Raw genomic sequence first — 20,437 nt, 5'->3', positions numbered from 1 at the left:
AAGCCACCGGGCCGGCCCTCCCTATCCCTTTCTATTTATCTGTAGGTTGTCCCCACCAAAATGGGAATGAGGTAGCCAACTTGTCCTGGATGAACCTGTTTTTTCAGTCTCATCTTCCTTAAAAGGTTTACCCCAGGCAGCCTGGCTGCAGGTGCCAGACCTCACAGATGCGTTGGTTTTGCAGGTGGATGGATGGAAGTAGGTAGGCTTATGTCTCATCTTCTCTCTACCTTTTATGGAGATCACAGTATTCCCAAGGGAGTGAGGTTCTACTTGGCAGCACCATTCTATATGTGCTTTTGGCCAAAGTAGGCCCAAATCTACATGGAGTTGCCTTGGATCTACTCTCCCATTATTACCATTTCAAGAATGGGTGGCACCACACAGGTTGGTAGTTTTTTCCTAGTTTATCTCGCTGAGTTAGGTCAAAGAGAAAGGGAAACATAAAGCCATCACTTCGTCCTTTGTCCTCTCTCTCTCGAGTGCCTAAATACTAGAGTTCCTCTATCCACAAAGAAAAGAATGAGTTTCTTGCACAGTTGAAGAGAAGTAAACATGAGAAAAAGACTGTTGGCTTCCAACAATTAGCAGCAGTTTGCTTGTACTGTTTTAAAACATGGATTAAAGTTGTCCCTTGGTATCCACGGAGGATTGGTTCCAGAACCCCCTGCAGACACCAAAATCCGTGGACACTCAAGTCCCTCAGCTGGCCCTCTTTACCCTCGGGCTCTGCACCTGTGCATATGGAGGGCCGATGCTTTGCTTTTCTGGGGACTCACACACATGGGCATATTCCCTCCCCATGCCCCAAAGCGAATGCCTGCAACCGACATGGTGTCATCACTACTGTGCTTTCACAGAGGGCTCTTTTGTGCAAAAGGCTTGTCAACATGAATGTGGTATTAAAAAAATAACATGTGAATAGAAAGTAAGCATCTTAGTATTATAATGTGTACGAACTGGACAGCTTTCTACTATTTAATGCAAGCATTTTAACTTCCCTACAGAGAAATTTTCAAAAATGTAATAAATCTTAAAAGTTATCTTACTTGTAAGTAATAATTATAGTCATAACTGCATGATTTTTGGCTCTAGGTAGACACCAAGAAAAATACTTAAAAGCACTAGTGAAGGAAACTCTGTGTTTCCAAATGACTGGTGAAGGATTCATTTGTAATGAGAAAGATTATGCTCAGAGTTCTTGTCGGCAAGTTATGTCTTCTTATTTTTGTGTTGCCTGATAGTCACTATATATTTCATGTGGGTGGGTGTTTGACATTCAAGGAATGTTTACATTTTGTGAATTATCATAGTTCTAAATACATCTGAGTATTCTCCAGCTATCCTTTATTTGAAAAAAGTAATTAAAATTTCTAAAATGAGTTTTACAATCAGTTGTATCTGCCAAAAACATTTCCCAACACTAATCTACCCTGAAAGATATTCAAATACCTAACATTTGACAACAGATGGGCTATGTGGGTAAATATAGGTTCTATGGGTAAATTTTGCATACAAAAAAACTCCAGGAGGAGCCAGCCCAGTGGCGCAAGTGCGCGTGCTCTGCTGCAGCGGCCCGGGGTTCGCCGGTTTGGATCCCGGGTGCACACTGACACACCGCTTGGCAAGCCATGCTGTGGCGGCGTCCCATATAAAGTGGAGGAAGATGGACGCGGACGTTAGCCCAGGGCTGGTCTTCCTCAGCAAAAAAAAGAGGAGGATTGGCAGATGTTAGCACAGGGCTGATCTCCTCACACACACACAAAAAAACAAAAAAACAAAAAAACTCCAGGAGATGGCCAGATTTGTTGGACTCTCTTCAATCTGGTTTAAGAAACTTTTCCAATCATATTCAGAACTCCCTTCCCTCATCCTTGGTTCTTCTCAAAAAAACCAATTTCTGGTTCTCCACACACCTGTGCTTCCCACTTCTGTGCTTCTGCTGTTTCTTCCCCTGCAATGTCTTTTTGTCTGAGCATGTCCAAATCCTACTTCCACAATGCCTTTCATGATTTCTACAGATGAAAGCATTTTTTCATTCCTTAGAACCAAGAGTCCTTTACCTGTACCTCCGTTACGTGATTCATCACATTCTACCACATATTATAATTATTTATGTAGTTATCTACCTTTCCTACTAAAATGTATGCCCTCTAGAAAGTTTTTAATTTCCACTGTGGCATTTAACATCTTTATGGGCAGTACTGAAATGTTTCTGGGTACCTTTTTTACTGACTACCCTGGTATCTTGGCTCATGTAAACACTTAAAATTGTTGAATGAATAAAAACAGGGGAAGACAAAATAAAAACCATATACATATGATTATCTGAATCACTTTGGTGTAGTTACAATTAGTGGTCTAATAGCTTGGGTAGTTGAGATGGCTTTAAGACAGTGCATATCAGGGCTACTTGAATGCAGGACAAATGTATGAGTGGATTAATTTTCCTTTCTCCAAATAAATATACAAAAAGCACAAATCCAATGATTTCTTTATGGAAGTGACTATGACATGAGCAGGGACCAGAGAGAACAGTCATGTAAGATCATTTCTTAAGGGGAATTCACTGAGTTAGATCAACACAAACTGTTGCTAGGGAGCAAAAAACCCCAAATCAGCTTGTTATATGAAAACATTATTTTGAACTTGTATCAAGCAAGAGTTTCTTTTAAAAATAGAAAGGAAAATTAGTGAAAATTAGCAATTAAATACAGAAATTATAAAATTATATGTGGTTAAAAATCCAAATAAAAACCTGTAACATTTTTTGTTAAAGACCAAACCCAATATTAAAAAAAAAATTTTTTTTTAAACTGCTGGATTAATCCTCAGTGATACATTTAGAATCTGCTGAAAATTAGGAGATTAAAAATATCTCTTGCATCCAATAACACTAATTTTTTTAAGCAAATCTACTCCTCTAAAAAACATTAAATATTTGTGTTGAAACTAGATATCGGCTACAGCATTCCTACGGCCCTAAGTGGTAATGGTACTGATACCTGAAATAACTAGGAATGATTAAATTCTTTATGCTGTGAAACCCTTTTGCATCTAAGTGTATTACATCAAAAGAAGAGTGAATCTCTTTGAAGCCTTTAGGACAACAGAGAAGAAAGCAAGCAGCCTCATGCTCTTCTCCCCTCTCTCAAAGGTAAGAATGTACAGGAGCATCATGTATTCTAGCACATTAAGTGGCTCATCAATACTCGGGTTTCATGATCACTACAATTTAAGATTAGAAAATACAGGAAGAAAATACTCATAAATAGTCTATAATGGTAACATTCAAGCTGATCTCATAGAAGAATTGATCCAATCTTTCAATGAGCAGAAGAACTCTAGGCAGATCATTTTCATAGTACTCTGAATGCTATTCCTGACAGATACCACACCGAGGGCATTATCTTTATTCTGCATTACATTTTCCGGAAAAAGAAGTTGTGGGAGATTAAAGAACGATTCTTGAAGTCTGAAATCTGTGAAAAAAAAAACACAAGATGCTGTAAAGTGTTGCCTAATGGTTACAAATGGCCTTCAGATGCCGTGGCCAAAAGTCAGAACAATATTCCCAAATATGCTGATTAAACCCAGCATACATAAAGAAGCACACATTCTGTTTCTTGTGAAAAGCTCTCACATGGAAAATGTAAGCATAACTAACTTTGAAATATAATGTCATAATCTGTTAACACCCAGATATCCCCAAAATTTATAGCTCATTTAAGTTCTAACATAGGGGCAAAACAATGCTAGAAGAATGCATAATATGTTACAAACACAGGGGAGCCCAAGAAACGAAACAGTGAAACCACTGGAAATAAGCCTAGACTTTGTCAAAAGAAATGAGGAATAGTTATATAAGATGCCTCAACCTAAGAATAATAAAATGGTTTCAACTGACAACACACCTTTCAAAGAGAGAAATCCGGATTAATCAGGAAGTCAAAGTCTGTGTCCATCTCACCCTCAAAAAGCGAGAGAAGCAAAGTTAGTAGCTTCAGAATAAAGGTTATCAAAAAGAACTGAGGCACTCAATGTGAGCAGAAAGACGGAAGGAAGCCAGAATCACCTAATCAGGATGACCAAATTCCAGGAAGAAGATTTACGGAAGAAAGGTATTATGCTTTGCAAGATATAGCCAAAATGGCAATTATGACATAAGAAATTTGTCTAAATCAGGAGTACACAGAAGAGTATATTATTGAAGCAAGTCCAAGAATTAGTAAGGCAAACGCTGGGAATTTGATGTAAAAGGCAGAATTCTACTGTAGTACTAGTCCAATTTTACCAGTTACATCTACGTCTAGAGATAAATATATGTAACTAAGACTTGTGATTAGTTCACATTTAGTTGAGTCTGTAGCTGACAAGGAATTTACCATTAGGACCAACAAAGAATTTACATGCAAGAATGATAAAAAATGTATTTTGTTAAGCTATCGAAATACAAAGATGGAAGACAAATCAAGAAGGCGGCGGAGGTGGACTCTGAACTCAACTCCTCCCACAGACACAGCCGACTTAGAACTACTCGTGGAACAATTACCCCTGAGAGAGAACTGAAAACTGGATAAGACAAACCCCTGCAACAAACGACAGTCCTGACTGAGGTGGAAGAGGCAGAAATTCCCTTCTGGAGAGAAAAAAAACCCCACCTTCACAAGCCACAGCACTTCACGACCGCCTGGAACAACCCAGAGGTACGCAGCCCTCCCTGGAGGAGTGGGGGACCTGAGCCACGAGTGTTCCCGCTATAAGCATCTTTTGCACCCAGCACAACCAAGACGAGTGTCATAATATCTGGCTTTGCTGGCTACTAACAACATTGGGGAATACCCTCAGAAAAGCTGAGGCATAAGGAAATTAAAGCCAGCTCTTAAAGGGCCCATGCACAAAGTCACCCATTTTGGAAAGCAAACTGAAATCACCAGAAAGAAAGGTGCACAGTCCTTCGGTGAAAAGAGAATCACCTGACAGGCTTTGGGTGCATCTCGGTGAGAGGTGAGACCTCTCCAGGGACTGGGACATTGGGGGCAGTCATTATTGTGACCTAGTGCAGGTGTGCTGACATGCAGAGCCATTGGAGTTCTCCCTGTGGTCTGCTAGCCCAGGGTCTGCCCCACCCACTAGAGCACCAATTTAACCCAGCTCAGCCAAGGAAAGCTGCCTGCCCTAGGGACTGGCCCCATCCAACAACAAGCCCTCGGGTAACTTGTGGGCCTGCATAGGCTACATGCCTGGATTCTCTGCAGCTGGGCGAGTGGGTCCACTTCTGTGGGACAGGGCATGCGTGAGGAGTGGGTGGAGTGTGCGGGGCATTGGTTGACTGTGTGGGGCCTCTGCCATGGGGTGACTGGGTCCACTTTAGGGAGTTGGGGCGTGCGCACAGGACAGGATTGGGTTGACTGTGTGTCGCCCTGTGGAGAGTGGGGCTTGTGAGCTGCAGAAGACTTGTGCTGCTCAAACAGCCACATACGGGATTGGCCCCACCTTCCAAAGCCTGAAACAACTGGGTGCTCCCGTGCCTGGGGCCAGCCCCACCAAGCTACAATCCTTCGAGAGCTGACAAGAACCTTACAGGCCAGAGGCTTATAGCAATTGTAAGCCCCTGAGCCTAACAACATGCAGGGGGCCTACTCACTTAATAGAAAAACTGCAACAGGAATGTGCTATTAGACCTTGCAGCCAACTGCTGGGGCTCCCCACACCCAATAAAGAGACTGGAGGGCCCACAACAACTACACACAGCTGAGCATTGCAACCAGCTGGACAGGGGGACAGCCCAGCCTCCCTGGGCACCTGCAGCAAGAGCAACCCAGCCATACAGAAGGACACATGTAGCCCACACAGGGTCACTCCCAGAACATTTGGAACTGGTGATGAGAGGGAAGCACACTGCTGAATCTCATAAGGCATCACTTAACATAAAGTCACCTCTCCCAGATCGGGAGACATAGCTGATCTACCTAATACATAGATATAAGCACAGAGAAAGACGCAAAATGAGCAGACAAAGGAATATATCTCAAGTAAGGGAACCAAGACAAGTGTCATAATATCTGGCTTTGCTGGCTATTAACTACAATGGGGGATACCCCCAGAAAAGCTACTGGACGTAGGAGGAAAGAAAAGCCTGCTCTCAAAGGGCCCACAAACAAATTCACCTGTTTCAGAAAGCAACCTAAAATCACCAAAAAGAAAGGTGCATAGTCCTTTGGTGAAGAGACTCACCTGATAGGCTCTGGATGCATCTTGGTGAGAGGTGAGACCTCTCCAGGGACTAAGACATTGGCGGCAGCCATTATTGTGACCTAGTACAGGTGTGCTGACACAGATGCTGGCAGACACCATTGGAGTTCTTTGCCTGGCCTGTCAGCGCATGGCTCTGCCCAACCCACTAGAGCACCAATTTAATCTAGCTCAGTCAGGGCAGGCAGCCTGCCCTAGGGACTGGCCTCACCCAACAGCAAGCCCTTGGGCAACTTGTGGGCCCACATAGGCGGGGTGTGTGGGACCTCTGCAGCAGGGTGAGTGGATCTGCCTCTGCGAGGCAGGGTGTGCACAAGGGACAGGCATACATTGGCAGAGTGTCTGGGGCCTCCACAGCGGGGTGAGGGAGTCCTCTTCAGTGGGGTGGGGCATGCACACAGGGAAGGACTGTGTTGATGGTGTGTGTGACCCTGTGGGTGGTGGGGTTTGTCAGCTGCAGCAGATTTGAGCTTCTCAAACAGCCACATAGGGGATTAGCCCCATCTTCCAATGCCTGAAAGAATTGTGTGCTGCCACACCAGGAGGTGGTCCCACCCAGCTGAACTCCTGAAAGACCTGACAATAGCTTTGCAGGCCGAGGGCCTACAGCAATTGTGAGGCCCTGAGCCTAGCAACAGCCACACTAGGGGCCTACTCACTTAACAGAAAAACTGCAACAGGAATGTGCTATTTCACCTTGCAGCCAACTGTGCTGGGGCTCCCCATGCCTAATAAAGTGACTGAAGGGACCACAGTAGCCAAAGGCAGCTAAGCATTACAACCAGCCAGCCAGGGTGACAGCCTAGCTTCCCTGGACACCTGCAGCATGAGCAACCCTGCCATAACAGAAGGACACATGTAGCCCACACAGGGGACACTATGGCAACATGGGGAGCTGATGAGGAGAGGGAAGCACACTGCTGGGCCTGATAAAGCATCTCTTACATAAGGCGACCTCTCCAAGATCAAGAGACATAGCTGATCTATCTAACACATAAATATAAGCACAGAGAAAGAGGCAAAATGAGCAGACAAAGGAATATGTTCCAAATAAGGGAATAGGATATATCCTCAGAAAAAGAACTAAATGAAACAGAAATAAAAAATCTACCTGATAAAGACTACCAAGTAATAGTCATAAGGATGCTCACTGATCTTGGGAGAAGAATGGATGAATTCCGTGAGAACTTCAACGAAGAACTGGAAAATATAAAAAGAACCAATCAAAAATGAAGAATTTAATAATAGAAAATGGAAATAAAAAATTCGCTAGAAGGACTCAATAGCAGAGTAGATGATACAGAAGAACAGATCAGTGAGCTGGACGAAAGACTAGAGGAAATCACCCAAGCTGAACAGATAAAAGAAAAAACAATTAAAAAGAATGAGGACAGTCGAAGGGACCTCTGGGACAACATCAAGCACACTAACATCTGTATTACAGGTGTCCCAGAAGGAGAAGAGAGAGACAAAGTGGCAGAGGATCTATTTGAACAAATAATAGATGAAAACTTCCCTAACCTAAGGAAGGAAACAGACATCCAGGTATAGAAGCACAGAGAGCACCAAACAAGATAAACCCAAAGAAACCCACACCAAGACACATTATAACTAAAATGTCAAGAATTAAAGATAAAGAGAGAATCCTAAAAGCTGCAAGAGAAAGGCAATAGGTTACATACAAAGGAAATCCCATAAGGCTATCAGCTGACTTCTCAGGAGAAATCTTCCAGGCTAGAAGGGAGTGGCATGACATATTTAAAGCGCTGCAAGGAAAACTTACAGCAAAGAATACTCACCCGGCAAGGTTATCATTCAGAATGGAAGGAGAGATAAAGAGTTTTCCAGACAAGCAAAGAGTAAAGGAGTTTATCACCAAGAAACCAGCCTTACAAGAAATGCTAAAGGGACTTATTTATGTGGAAAAGACCACAAATAGGAATACAAAAATTATAAAACATAAATAATAAAATAAAATCACTGGTGAAGGCAAATATACAGTAAAGGTAGCAGATCAACAGCCAATGAAGTTACTATGCAGATCAAAAAACAAAAGTACTAAAATTCGCTATTTCCATGATAAAAGGGTAACAGATACACATGCACTAAAAAACAGGTTAAATATGACGTCAAAAACATAAAATGTGGGAGGAGGGAACTAAAAGGGTAGAGCCTTTAAAAAGAGGTCAAACTTAAGAGACTATCAAGGTAATATAGATTACTATATATGCAGGTTATTATATATGAACCTTATAGTAATCACAAACCAGAAACCTATAATAAATACACAAAAAATTAGGAGAAAGGAATCCAAACATAATACTAAAGAAAGCCATCAAACCACAAGGGAAGAGAGCAAGAGAAAAAGAAAGAACAGAGAAGAACTACTAAAACACCCAGAAAAAAAGTAACAAAGGAGCAGTAAGTACATACTTGTCAATAGCTACTTTAAATGTCAATGGACTAAATGCTCCAACTAAAAGACATAGGGTGGCTGTTGGATAAAAAAATAAGACCCATATATATGCTGTATACAAGGGACATACTTCAGACCTAAAGACACTCACAAACTGAAAGTGAAGAGATGGAAAAAAATACTCCATGGAAATGGCAATGAAAAGAAAGCTGAGGTAGCAATACTCATATCAGACAAAATAGACTTTAAAACAGAAACTGTAACAAGAAACAAAGGGCACTACATAATGATAAAGGGAATAATCCAACAAGAGGATATAACAACTGTAAATATCTATGTACCCAATATAGGAGCACCTAAATATGTAAAGCAACAATTAACAGACATAAAAGGTGAAACAGACAACAACACAATAATAGTAGGGGACTTGAACACTCCACTTACACCAATGGATAGATCATCCAAACAGATCAACAAAGAAACATGAGCCTTAAATGACACATTAGACCAGATGGACTTAGTACATATATACAGAACATTCCATCCAAAAACCACAGAATACACATTCTTTTTGAATGCACATGGAACCTTCTCCAGGGCAGATCACATATTAGGCCACAAAACAAGTCTCAATAAATTTAAGAAGACTGAGATAACACCAAGCATCTTTTATGACCAAAATGGTATGAAACTAGAAATCAACTACAGGAAGGAAATCAGAAAAGCCTCAAATATGTGGAGATTAAACAAAATGCTACTGAACAACCTTTGGGTCAAGGAAGAAATCAAAGAAGAAATCCAAAAATACCTGAAGACAAATGAAAATACAACATGCCAAAATTTATGAGATACAGCAAAAGCAGTTCTAAGGGGGAAGTTTATAGCAATAAAGGCCTACCTCAACAAATAAGAAAAATCTCAAATAAACAATCTAACAGCGCACCTCAAGGAGCTAGAAAAAGAAGAACCAACAAAGCCCCAAATCAGTAGAAGGAGGGAAATAATAAAACTCAGGGCAGAAATAAATGAAATAGAGACTAAAAAACAATAGGAAAAAAAAAAAAATCAATGAAACCAAGAGCTGGTTCTTTGAAAAGATAAACAAAATTGACAAACTTTTAGCTAGACTCACCAAGAAAAAAAGAGAAAAAGCTCAAATAAATAAACCCAGATATGAAAAAGGAGAAATTACAATGAACACCTCAGAAATACAAAAAACTATAAGAGATTACTATGAAAAGCTATAGGCCAACAAATTGGATAATCTAGAGGAAATGGATAAATTCTTAGAATCATAAAACTTTCCAAAACTGAATCAAGAACTAGAGAATCTGAATAGACCAATCACCAGTAAGGAGATCGAAACAGCAATCAAAAACCTCCCAAAAAATGAAGTCCAAGACCAGATGGCTTCCCTGGTGAATTCTACCAAACATTCAAAGAAAACTTAATACCTATCCTTCTCTAATTCTTCCAGAAAATTGAGGAGGAGGAGAAGCTTCCTAACTCATTCTACGAGGCCAACATTACCCTGATACCAAAACCAGACAAGGACAATACAGAAAAAGAAAACTACAGGCCAATATCACTGATAAACATCAATGCAAAAATCTTCAACAAAATACTAGCAAATTGAATACAACAATACATTAAAAAGATCATATACCATGATCAAGTGGGATTTATACCAGGGATGCAGGGATGGCTCAATGTCTGTTAATCAATAACTAGATACATGACATTAACAAAATAAAGAGTAAAAACCACACAATCATTTCAATAGATGCAGAGAAAGCATCTGACAAGCTCCAACATCCATTTATGATAAAACCCCAAATAAAAATGGGAATAGAAGCAAAGTAACTCAACATAATAAAAGCCATATATGATAAACCCACAGCTAATATCATACTCAACAAAGAAAAACTGAAAGCTATCCCTCTAAGAATAGGAACGAGACAAGGATGCCCACTCTCACCACTCCTATTTAACATAGTACTGGAGGTCCTAGCCAGAGCAATCAGGCAAGAAAAAGAAATAAAAGGGATCCAAATTGGAAAGGAAGAAGTGAAACTGTCACTATTTGGAGACGACATGATTTTATAGATAGAAAACTAAAGAATCCAGCAAAAAACTTTTAGCAATAATAAATGAATACAGTGAAGTTGCAGGATACAAAATCAACATACAAAAATCAGTTGCATTTTGATACACCAACAGTGAAGTAGCAGAAAAAGAAGTCAAGAATACAATCCCATTTACAATTGTAACAAAAAGAATAAAATACCCATGAATAAATTTAACCAAAGAGGTGAAAGACCTGTATGCTGAAAACTATAAAACATTGTTGAAAGAAACTGAAAAAGACACAAAGAAATGGAAAGAAATTCTGTGCTCTTGGATTGGAAGAATTAACATAATTAAGATGTCCATACTTCCTAAAGCAATCTACAGATTCAATGCAAGCCCTATCAAAGTTCCAATGGGATTTTTCACAGAAATAGAAGAAAGAATCCTAAAATTTATATGGAACAACAAAAGACCCCGAAAAGCCAAAGGAATCTCGAGAAAAAAGAACAAAGCTGGGGGTATCACACTTTCTGACTTCAAAATATACTACAAAGCTATAGTAATCAAAACAGGAGGGTACTGGCACAAAAACAGACAGACAGAACAATGGAACAGAATTGAGAGCCCAGAAATAAACCCACACATTTATGGACAGCTAACTTTTTTTTTTTTTTTAAAGATTTTATTTATTTATTTATTTTTCCCCCAAAGCCCCAGTAGACAGTTGTATGTCATAGCTGCACATCCTTCTAGTTGCTGTATGTGGGACGCGGCCTCAGCATGGCCGGAGAAGCAGTGCGTAGGTGCGCCCGGGATCCGAACCCGGGCCGCCAGCAGCGGAGCACGCGCACTTAACCGCTAAGCCACGGGGCCAGCCCCATATGGATAGCTAACTTTCGACAAAGGAGCCAAGAAGATACAACGGAGAAAGGAAAGTCTCTTCAATAAATGGTGGTGGGAAAACTGGACAGCGACATGCAAAAGAATTATCTTACACCACACACAAAAATTAACTCAAAATGGATTAAAGACTTGAATGTAAGACCTGAATCCATAAAAATTCTAGAAGAAAACATAGGCAGTATGCTCTTTGATATCGGTCTTAGCAGCACATTTTCAAGTACCATGTCTGACCAGGCAAGGGAAACAACAGAAAAAATAAAGAAATGGGACTACATCAAACTAAAAAGCTTCTGCATGGCAAAGCAAACAATCGACAGAACAAAAAGACAACCTAACAATTGGGAGAAGATATCTATAAACCATATATCTGATAAGGGGTTAATCTCCAAAATATATAAAGAACTCATATATCTCAACAACAAAAAAACTAACCACCAAATTAAAAAATGGGCAAAAGAGCTGAACAGACATTTTTCCAAAGAAGATATACAGATGGCCAAGAAGCACATGAGAAGATATTCAACATCATTAACTATCAGGGAAATGCAAATCAAAATTACAATGAGATATTGCCTCACGACTGTCAGAATGACTATAATTAACAAGACAGGAAACAACAAGTGTTGGAGAGGATGTGGAGAGAAGGAACTCTCAAACACTGCTGGTGGGAATGCAAACTGGTGCAGCCACTATGCAAAACAGCATGGAGATTCCTCAAAAAATTAAGAATAGAACTACCATACGATCCAGCTATTCCACTGCTGGGTATTTATCCAGAGAACATGAAAACACGAACGCGTAAGATACATGCACCCCTGTGTTCACTGCAGCGTTATTCACAATAGCCAAGACGTGAAAGTAACCTAAGTGAATGGACGAATGGATAAAGAAGAAGTGGTGTATATACACAATGGAACACTATTCAGCTGTTAGAAATGAAGAAATCCAGCCATTTGTGACAACATGGATGGACATTGAGGATATTATGCTAAGCGAAACAAGTCAGAGGGAGAAAGTCAAATACCGTATGATTTCACTCATAAGTAGAAGATAAAAACAATCACATAGAGACTGAGATGGGATTGGTGGTTACCAGAGCGGAAGCAGGGAGGTAGGAGGGCAAAAAGCATCATTAGGCGCATGTGTAAGGTGATGGATTGTAATTAGTCTTTGGGTGGTGAACATGATGTAATCCATGCAAAAATAGAAGCATAATGATGTACACTTGAAGTTTATACAATGTTATAAACCAATGTTACCACAATAAAAAAGAAAAAAAAATACAATGATGCAATACAGCTAAGCACTTCTACTGACTGTTGTCTTGAAAGAAATAGGTTACTCTGAAACTACCTTAAATAGTAAAAAAACTAAAAAATAGTTTTCTTCCCTCAGATCCTATAGATTCTCTCTGTATGTCTTCATTGCCTTTTCTCTGGGGCTCAAACTCTACATTGCTCTTCTTGTTCCCTCATTCACCCTAACATTTACTAGCATCATCATTGTGCATTAACATTACAAGGAACTGTGAACTTTTTCTCTGTCAGCTTACAAAATTCTTTGAAATTATTTTTCTTCAGAAGTTTAGTTTTCTTTTGACTTCTGCATGTCATAACAGAATTTTCTATGTTCACAATCACATTTCTGATACGAAGTAAAGTGAGAGCTTAAGTGAGCAATAGTATAGGAACTCTTAAAATGAAAATAAGAATTTTGTACAAATATCAAAGTCTCAAAAGAATTTTCTAGACAGTGTTCAAAAGGCTTGCAATTATAAAATTTTCAGTAGTCAGAGTCTGACACAGATAGGATTAAGTTAAAAAATGCTATTGGCCCAAATAGGAATGTCCAGGATAATTCACCCTGGAGTGTGGCTGACCATGGAGAAAGACCCAGCCTTCAGGACTACCACTCCTTTTTAAGTAAGTTTTATGGATGGCAATGGACGCTGGTCATTTTAAAATTTAGGGTAGCAGACTCACTAAATAAACAAAGCTACAAGTATCTAAAATGAAATCCGTTTAAAAATTTTTAGAGGGCCGGCTCCGTGGCTTAGCGGTTAAGTGCGTGCGCTCTGATGCTGGCGGCCCGGGTTCGGATCCCGGGCACGCCCCAAGGCACCACTTCTCCGTCCAACGCGAGGCCGAGTCCCACGTACAGCAACTAGAAGGATGTGAACCTATGACATACAACTGTCTACTGGGGCTTTGGGGGGAAAAAAATGAATAAATAAAATCTTTAAAAAAAAAAAAAAAAATAAAAATTTTTAGAGAAAGTTTTCCTCCTGCTATAGTTACAGAAGGAAGTAGCTGGTTTCAGAATCTAAATTTCCTCATGTAAGTCAATGGAAAAATAGGACTTGACTTGTAAGTCTTATTTTACTGGACACTGAAAATAAGGTTCAAGTTTAGACCCTTGGAATTAAATATACATGAAGTGTATTAGTGTTTCACTACTATGCGAGATTTTAAACCTTATAAAAATCCACTGGAAAAAATTAAATAAAATTCCATTCTAAGTCCAGCAAAACTATCCATTCACTCCCTTATTTCTTGAGCATCTACTTCACCCTAGGTAGCTGAGTGAGGACTGGAAGCCATGCAGTGGATCTCATACAATCTAAGCTAGGAAGGTTTTACAATTAGGTTGGATAAAGGGATCTAGGGCATTAGCTGCAGGATGGCTTCGGCTCAGCAGTTTTAAAAAAGTACCAGGAGAAAATACAGCATAGGTTTGAAACAATTACATGAATCTTTAAGGCTGAGAAGACCATTTAAAAAAATCTACTTTGTAAAAATTAGGGTTGCTTACCCCAAACAGATTTGTTTTATGCTTGGTGTTTAAAATCCCTGTGACACAAGGCCCTGATTATTAATGTCCTTATCTATTAATTCACCTATGCGGAGAGTAAAACTGCATTTACCTGGGGATTATTCTTAAAAATGCAAGCAGAGGAAAAGCATTTTTTCTTTAAAAGCTAAAGCATGTTTTAGATTTTAGAGCAGACTGCTAGTGTTAATCTCTCTCTCTTTTTTTTTTTTTGAGGAAGATCAGCCCTGAGCTAACATCTGTTGCCAATTCTCTTCTTTTTGCTGAGGAAGCCTGGCCCTGGGCTAACATCCATGCCCATCTTCCTCTACTTTATATGGGACGCCGCCACAGCATGGCTTGATGAGCGGTGTGTAGGTCCACGCCCGGGGCCGTGAACCGCGGGCAGCCAAAGCGGAGTGCTTGAACTTAACCACTACGCCACTGGGCCAGCCCCATAGTGTTAATATCTTAATCCTCTCTGCCCTCGTCAAGTGTTATAAATAAACTTAAGGAAAGAAGTGTATGAACTAACATGCAGAATCAAGAAAGCCAGAACTGCTATGTGGAAGGGTCTGTGTTGCCACAGCGGTACTAGGAGGTGAGGCAGCTGGCTTCTTCTCTTCTTCCATCGAGTCTTTGGATGTCTCAGACGGCTGTGATGCAGATGAGCGTCCAAATCTCGAGAACAGCATTCCTCCAAGTCCCTTTCCAATGCTGGCAGCCCCTGTGTTTCACAAAACAGGGCAGTCACTCCGCTGAATTACACCACACACTAAGGTCAAGAGCACCACCCATAATTACAGCCACTGGCAGAGGGACCAAGCCCTAGTCATGTTTTTCCAGGGTGGGAACATGTGAAAATGACAATTTAAATTGTAGGTTTCTAAATAAAACTGGTGTTGAATAGAATGAGAGCTGTACAAACTCTAGGAATATAGCTTACAAACAAAGGAATAAAGATTTGATGTATTTTATTCAAGTGATCATTGCTTATTAAAGTATTTGGAAAGGTTAAAAACTTAAAAAAAAAAACCACGCCATTGACATGGGCATATATTTACTGTTGATATGCTTACTACTGAAATTATGTGTTTATGTTATAAAAAGCTATCAATAAACAATCTGTGATATGATGAAGTAAAATATCACTGAGTCCAGCAGATAAAGCCTAGTTATAGTGCCATCTTGTGGCATTTTATAGGAAGGCAACTTATAACCAAAAGCAATGGACAGACTCGTCTCACACCCTGGGCTGAGCTCCAGTGCTACCCCAAACATCGTGGCTGGTACTGGAGGTCACTCCAAGGCAAACTAACTCTCCTTGCTGCCCTCAGGAAGGACACAGTTTGAGAGACTTTTAAGACACATATCACAGAACTGGTTGGCTGGGGCACCCTTAAAACTCAAGTACTCCCTCATTTCACTGAGGAGGAAGCAGAGCATTAAAAACTACGTGACTTGCCCAACATCTCACAGAACGTGGTAGGGCCAAGATTAAATGAGGGACTTGATTCCTAGGCCTTTTCTAGTGCATCCAGCTATTTCATATTCTCAAACTACAGGATCTGATCTAATCAGAGAACTTCAGGGCTTTTGGCCCTCAAATATGAACAGTGAGAGGGTAGTTAATACTAAATACATGAATTAACTGTTGGATGTTTTGTAATACAAAGAGTATTTCCAAGTGCCCAGAACTTAAATGCCTATATAAAAAGCTTATATTCATTGATATGGAATACTGAAGAGAAATTACCTAATATGCTTGCTTTGCCTATATTTGTTATAGATTCCCCATAGTGTCGGCGGGACAAGACTGGTGAGGTCACAGGGCTTGGTACTGTTGACACGCCTTCATTCTCTGAAACTGAGGTAGGTTCTTTTGCTGGGTGGAGAAAGCTTGGCTTCATATGCTCATAAGGTAGAGGATTGGAAGTATTATACCAGTGGATCTGGACAGGTGAAATGTTGCTGTAGTGTTTCAGTATTAACGGTTCTAATCTATAAGCCTTGATTAAAAAAAATTCAAAGAAATACAACATTAAGGCACACTGCTTGATTCTAATAAACTCTGTTTATTCCTATTCTATTGCATGCTCAGTAGACTTTAGGGAATTTTTAAAAACCTGGTATTTCTAACATGTATTTCTATTTTTTCACTAATAACAATATGTAGTTGATCTAATCATATATCCTTAATGATGAGACTACGAAAAGAAAAACAGAGTTAGTCCAGGCTAATAGTGCCCATTAATTAGTTTTTCAGAGAAACAGATTCATTTTTATTATGTTTTGACATCATCTAACAATTAGATTTATGTTAGTCTCACAAAAAAGCCTAAGTAGTAAACAGTAAACCAGAACACAGGAAATAAGGTCAATTTTTAATTTTTAGGAGCTCTTACTAAACTCTATTTTCAAATAACTTAGTATAGTAACACAAATTAGATGCGATATAAGACCATTTGCCTAATGTGAAGCAGGGATGATATGGCAGAAAAGGCAATGGCCTTGGCGTCAGAATTCCCTGAGTTCATATTCTGGCCTCTGTTACTGATTAACTGTATGACACTCACCGAGTCACAAGGTCTCAGAGCCTCAGTTTCCCGAGCTATAGAAACGAGATAACACTTCCTACCTCACAAAGATGCTGGGAAGAACAGATAATGTTTGTAAAAACTGCCTAGCACACTTCTGACATAAACTATTAAAAAAGCATTACTTACAAAAAAAAAATCACAGAAAAACTATAAAATGAATAATAAAAATAACTTATAATAATAAAATGAGTTTGGAACCCTCCTTTATAACATAAAGTTAAGATTATACAAAGGACAGGGTATACACTGAAAGCTCAGAGTTCACCTATGAACTCAAGTCATAACAGAATGAGTAAATTGAATGTATATTAATGAAATACTTAACGTCTAGCTGGGTATTCTCCCATCTGCTTTATTTAATCCTAACAACCCTATGAGGTAAAATATCATCTTCATCATATAGACAAGCAACAGGTCCCAGAAGTGACTTGGCCAAGATGTGCAGTCTGCATTCGAATCCAATATTAGATTCCAGCTCACTGAAATTTATTTCTTAAATATAGCAGTTTTGATTCTTTAACATATGGGAAATTTCCTAAAAGTCTAGTGTTTAGTCAATGTTATATTTATTTGCTACTAGCTAAAGATCTTTTAAAAAACTTTACACAATTCTATAAAGCTATTTTTCAGAGAAGGAATGCTATATGGAGTAGTTTGTTTTAAATTTAGTTGTATCTAGCCTCGTCCCCAAAAGAATTTAAGGAAGCGTCTTTCTCATCTAAAAATCACACTTGGCATTAAACTGCTTATCTAGATGCAAGATCCTTGGAGTGTTCACATTAAAAAAAATTATTTACAGTACAAACATAACAAAGAATGTAAAAATCCAAAATTTTATAATTCCACCAGGCTAAACTAAACTCTTCCACTTTTTCATGTGTAATACATAATATTTACATATTTTCATTTCTATGAGGATCTATCAAACACATTTCAACAATGTAGCATGCTTTAGAGAAAAAAGTATTTAAAGTGGGATTTTAAAAATTTATGGTTGCTTGGGCTGGCCCCATGGCTTAGCGGTTAAGTATGCGCGCTCCGCTGCTGGTGGCCCGGGGTTCGGAACCCGGGTGCACACCAACGCACCGCTTGTCCGGCCATGCTGAGGCTGCGTCCCACATACAGCAACTAGAAGGATGTGCAGCTATGACATACAACTATCTACTGGGGCTTTGGGGAAAAAAAAGGAGGGGGATTGGCAATAGATGTTAGCTCAGAGCCAGTCTTCCTCAGCAAAAAGAGGAAGATTAGCATGGATGTTAGCTCAGGGCTGGTCTTCCTCACACACACAAAAAAATTTATGGTTGCTAGGTTATTAGTATTACAATTGGTTAAGGTTTGAAAGTCCAGATGACTCCTGTCCCTTGTATTAATTGTCCAGAGATCCTATTTTTACATTATACTCTTATACTATAAGTTACAATATAACCAGATCAACTCTAAGGTATTTTATTTCCTGAGCCCTAAATTAACCAAAACACAAGTTTTAAAAATATGAACCTATGGAACTATAATCAGATAAATGAATTCTTTCTCATTAATTCAGTGGTACCTTGCAAGATTTCTTATGGATTCTTTCAGGAACAATTTAGTATTGAGAGAAAAATGTCTATATTTGCAACTCACCACTGGATCTGTTGGATGAAAAATATTTAGTAGCCGGTTACAAATCTCTCTGGGTAAAATATGATCTTGACTTCCAGTGTTTCCTGGGCGGATGCCACGCAAGGCCAAAAAAACTGCCAGTGGGGATCCCATGCAGAAGAAATTCTCAACCTAAAATGACAAAGTCACCCTAAATTTTAAAACATGTGAAGCGTTTTTCAACAGAATTTGGGTTCAAATGTATGTCTTTTTAAATGAGCTTTGCCTAGATGGTATCTGTATTATTTGTTAACTATATGCCAACCATTAATTATTCTAAACAATCTATTTCCAGGAGCAACTTCATTATCTTTAATAGAAAACGAAGAACGACAAGAGGAGGATAAGAAGGAAGAGCATTTCACGGTGTGTTTCTATACACTAATCACATATTTATTAAGCTACTGTTTTTTAAATTAAATTCTTTTTATTAAAGTAGCATTGGTTTATAACATTATATAAATTTCAGATGCATATCATATTTTGATTTCTGTGTAGTTCACCATCCAAAGACTAATTACCACCCATCACTGCACACACGCGCCCTGTCAGCCCTTTCGCCCCCTCCCTCCCTAAGCTACTGTTTTGTGTGAAGCAGTACTCGAGGTGCTGCTAAGGACATAAAGACCAGTAAGGCAGAGCTCCTGCATTCAGTTCACAACCCTGTGGGCGGCAGGATAAAGTACGTCCATAATAGAGGAAAGAGAGCAGAGAAAGGAACAATCAATTCCAACTCTCAGGGCTTTACAAAGGAGGAAGCATTTGCACTGACCATAAAAGATGAAAAGGATTTCCAGGGTTGGGGTTGGAACACTGGGGCTGAAAAGAAGGACATTCCAGACTGATAGAACCACATGTACTAAAGCATGTACTAAAACTGGACAGCGACATGCAAAAGAATTATCTTACACCATACACAAAAATTAACTCAAAATGGATTAAAGACTTGAATGTAAGACCTGAAACTGTGAAAGTTCTAGAAGAAAACATAGGCAGTACGCTCTTCGACATCAGTCTTAGCAACATCTTTTCAAACACCACATCTGACCGGGCAAGAGAAACAATAGAAAAAATAAACAAATGGGACTACATCAAACTAAAAAGCTTCTGCACAGCAAAGGAAACCATCAACAAAACGAAAAGACAACCTAACAATTGGGAGAAGATATTTGCAAACCATACATCTGATAAGGGCTTAATCTCCAAAATATATAAAGAACTCATGCATCTCAACAACAAAAAAACTACCAACCCAATTAAAAAATGGGCAAAAGACCTGAATAGACATTTCTCCAAAGAAGATATACAGATGGCCAACAGACACATGAAAAGATGTTCAAAATCACTAATTATCAGGGAAATGCAAATCAAAACTACAATGAGATATCACCTCACGCCCATCAGAATGGCTATGATTAACAAGACAGGAAACAACATGTGTTGGAGAGGATGTGGAGAGAAGGGAACTCTCATACACTGCTGGTGGGAGTGCAAACTGGTGCAGCCACTATGGAAAACAGTATGGAGATTCCTCAAAAAATCAAGGATAGAACTACCATATGATCCAGCTATTCCACTGTTGGGTATTTATCCAAAGAACTTGAAAACACCAATTTGCAAAGGTACATGCACCCCTGTGTTCATTGCAGCCTTATTCACGATAGCCAAGACTTGGAAGCAACCTAAGTGCCCATCAAGGGACGAATGGATAAAGAAGCTGTGGTATATATACACAATGGAA

At 39.4% G+C, this 20,437-nt stretch overlaps 1 protein-coding gene across 9 annotated transcripts in view; it reads right to left on the bottom strand.

Annotated features, from left to right (window-relative positions):
- The window catches only part of DDHD1 (DDHD domain containing 1), a 107,070-nt gene that overhangs the window by 4,988 nt on the left and 81,645 nt on the right, over positions 1 to 20,437 (bottom strand). For 4 of the 9 annotated variants that reach the window (XR_015556194.1, XM_014784257.2, XM_014784258.2 and 1 more), the window contains 3 exons: positions 18,679 to 18,828; positions 16,209 to 16,461; positions 14,988 to 15,179 (listed from right to left, as the gene is read on the bottom strand). Coding sequence is in view for 7 of the 9 variants with exons in the window: in XM_014784257.2 (XP_014639743.2) it covers positions 14,988 to 15,179; positions 16,209 to 16,461; positions 18,679 to 18,828 (595 nt within the window). In the remaining 2 variants the exon portion in view is untranslated. Of the gene's footprint in view, positions 1 to 1,330; positions 3,483 to 7,366; positions 7,456 to 14,987; positions 15,180 to 16,208; positions 16,462 to 18,678; positions 18,829 to 20,437 lie in introns of those variants that run through there. The other 5 variants (XM_087448515.1, XM_087448516.1, XM_087448517.1 and 2 more) reach the window with 3 other exon arrangements.

The sequence above is a fragment of the Ceratotherium simum genome, chromosome 24 (genome assembly GCF_057802395.1).
Source record: "Ceratotherium simum simum isolate JZ-2026a chromosome 24, ASM5780239v1, whole genome shotgun sequence".
In the NCBI taxonomy this organism is placed as follows: domain Eukaryota; kingdom Metazoa; phylum Chordata; class Mammalia; order Perissodactyla; family Rhinocerotidae; genus Ceratotherium; species Ceratotherium simum.
The sequence above is the reverse complement of the archived record's forward strand: the minus strand, read 5'-3'. Positions and strand labels throughout refer to the sequence as shown.